We start from the raw sequence: 3163 nt of genomic DNA on the forward strand, positions 1-3163 counted from the left end.
AGTCAAATGATGGTATCACCCTTATGTCAAGCAGCATTCACCCCACAACTGATTTTAGTGATTTCAGTTGGACTATTTGTGGGGTAAAACATCATTTAACAAGATTAAGGCTGTCAGAAACCCATGTGAACCTGTGCTGGTGAGTCAACAGTATTCTGGTTTATTCTAATCCTCAAGATGCTCTTGTTGTTTAGTGTCTCATGCTGTTCAGTGTTAGCAAGGTTCTGATAGCCATTGTTGCCTTGGTTTTAAATTACATAGCGGTTGCACATATTAAATCAGCAAAAGTGCCAGCATCTTGGAAAACTCTTTTAGATGCAGTTGTATGTTTTCATTATGCCATTTATAAAACTAACTATGTGAAATAATACTGAAGTTGTTCTTTTTCTTTGCAGTTACCCTGTCTAAAAACATGAATTCCTTGATGTTCCTGACCATTCACAGATCAGCTGCTGCTAACCATGTTTGTGCCGATGAGTGGCAAGAAAATTTAAGCCAACTGGCCTGCAATCAGATGGGTTTAGGGTAAGGTCAGTAGTTTGTAGCATTGATGAATTTCTTAGCACAATCAGAGTGCTGGAGTTAGATGTAAATGATTGTTGATCACTGCAATGCTATACCTAGCGTGGAAATGGTTTATAGAGGAAAGAGGTAGTGAAATTTTGTGAATTATGTCAGGAGCAAAAGCTCACTGAAATCTAGGCGCTCACCAGTTTATAAACATTACATGATTGTTACTAAAAGAGCATGTTGAAAAGATAATGATGTCTTGCGAAACCTTGATATCTGAATTTGTACTTATTACTGAGGCTCAGAATTGTTTAGCAATGTGATATTCTGTGTCTTCCTAAAGAATGAAAGCAGACTTGTCTAAGGAAACACAGGAAAATTCCTCTGCATCCAGCTGGATTCTGCAGTAAGTACTGTGAGCTAGGCAAGCAGATACATTTAACTTGGGTATCTTTGAAAAATGAATTGTTAAAAGATAGAGCTCTTTGTGTGGAACTGAGAAAAAAAATAGCCCTTATGTATCTTTCTTGTTGCATGCACACTAAAGTAATAGCTCTTTTATAGAACAGTGTATGCCAAATGTAACTGTGGGATAAACCCCAAGTGCTCTGATATCCAAAGCTCTCTTCTATTAGGGAAGACAGCCTGATAGTATAGAAGATACCTTTTGTCAGTGTGTGATCCCCAAACTGTCTGCCTTTTACCACTACATATACTGACATGCAATCTTGTTCTTTGCACCTGTGTCAAAACCACAGAAGGATAACAACCCTGGGTTACAGTGTCTGCGCTTAACCTGCCCTGTATTGCCTTGCACTGCATGGATGCTTGACATGAGTTCTAAGACATGCCCTGATTCCAAGATCAGCTGTACTGAATGGACTGCCTGCCATTCTAACACACAACAATTCTGCACTCCTTTACCTAGTTTAGTATATCTAAGTAATATTTACATTATCTTTATGCTTTTAACTTATATAACATCCTAATAAGCTTAAACTCCTTTGATACCTTAACAAACAGTTACTGCTTTTACAGCTACTTTGTTGCCTAAGAACAAACTGATGATCTTACCATTAGAAATATTTTTCTTCTTATTATTTCAGTCTCATAGTCCTAACATAAAATTTGCTTAACTTTCCTATAATGCTTGCTGCTAGGAAAGTGAAAAAGGTATTAAATTATCACAAGACTCCCCGATTCCTTCCTTTTTTTGAGACTTCTTAGTGCTTTAGACTAGGAATTACAGGGAATGGTAGCATATGGTATTTTTATTTTCTGTAAAAGAGTATTTTTCATAACGATGTCTGCTGTTTTCCCAAATGACAACACCCAATCACTGTATAATGTGGAAATGTTTAAAATATGAAAGCAATGTGTTTCTAACAGCTTGTAGATAGTTTTTTAATTCTGCAGCCAAATTAATCTGAAAAAAAAATTGAAGAGAATTAATTAACAGTGGTTAAAACTAGGTTAATTCAGCTGGTAGTGGTAACACATTTTACAGATACTCAGTCCGTCTGTCTGGGAGGTATAAGCATTGTGTCTGAAGCAACATCAAAGGTAATGCTGCTCTGCCTATTTCGTGAAATTTAAGCTATTTTCCTGGCTGTTGTTCAACTCTAATTCCGCAGATGATGTGCTTCTCCAGTGTTTCACAGCACAACACATGCAGTGTTTTGTGTGACGCAACATCACAGAAAACCATGCAAGTATTAAGAAAGGCTTTGGCCTGATGGTGGCTGTTGGTCAAGTCATGCAATGTGTGTTCTTAGCAGTTCCTATGTTTTCCTCTAGTGCAAAAGTCACTTTTGTTTATAATGCTGAGAGCTTAATGGGAACTCTTTGTTCAAGTCTTAGCTTTCTTAGTTTATGGCCAGAGGCAGTAATCGGATCACTTGATATGACTCCCTGTTCATCTTGGGACAGAAAATTTTGTTCAGAGACCTAATTGAGTCCCAAATTTAAATACAGTAAAGTATCTGACAGTTAGGCTTCCTGATAACACCGGCAGAGAACTGAACAGCAATCACCATCGCTGTCTCAGATCAAGGACTAGCTATATCCTGGTGTGTGCTGCAAAGGTTATGCTGTTGAGGATGGGTGTACTGTGCAGGTTCAGAACATTATGTTAGAAGACTGTAGATTTGTCTTGATGTGTAGTTGAGGAAAACCATTTTCATATACTCTGAAGTCCCCATTTTTTGTTGGTGGAATGGTTATCATAAAACCATGGCCTGCTAAGATCTGAAATTTGACAAAACCGGCGGAGTTGTTCTGTTACTCTATGGCAATGTAGTGGAATAGTTGCTTTCTTTCCTGCATACAATGAGATAACAAACGTAATAGTGATAAGCTTCATCAGCTTGTACTCAGCAGAGTACAGGGGAAATTTAGGTGATCTTGTTCTGATCTGCCATTAAATCACAGCTGTTCACCAAGTTATTTGTTGTAACTTGGTAGTTCTGCTATCTCGTCCTGCTGTTGCTGCTCCATTTCTTGGAGGCTGCACCACTGGTGATGCACTGAAACAGGTAGCTCCTTTTCCTTCAATCCTGTGCCACAGCATCTACTGGGTGTGGATTTGTGGATCAGAAAGGCCTATCTCTTGTTGCTGCTTGGCCTTTTGTCTTTCCTAATACTTTTCACACTC

At 38.3% G+C, this 3163-nt stretch overlaps 1 protein-coding gene across 1 annotated transcript in view; it reads left to right on the plus strand.

Annotated features, from left to right (window-relative positions):
- Positions 1–3163, plus strand: part of CORIN (corin, serine peptidase) — a gene marked incomplete at its 5' end in the record, with an annotated part of 109747 nt that overhangs the window by 88823 nt on the left and 17761 nt on the right. Inside the window, one exon of the mRNA XM_010019355.1 lies at positions 396–525. Coding sequence (XP_010017657.1) covers positions 396–525 — 130 coding nt within the window. The remainder of the gene's footprint in view (positions 1–395; positions 526–3163) is intronic.

The sequence above is a fragment of the Nestor notabilis genome, unplaced genomic scaffold (assembly GCF_000696875.1).
Source record: "Nestor notabilis isolate BGI_N333 unplaced genomic scaffold, ASM69687v1 scaffold1248, whole genome shotgun sequence".
In the NCBI taxonomy this organism is placed as follows: Eukaryota; Metazoa; Chordata; class Aves; order Psittaciformes; family Psittacidae; genus Nestor; species Nestor notabilis.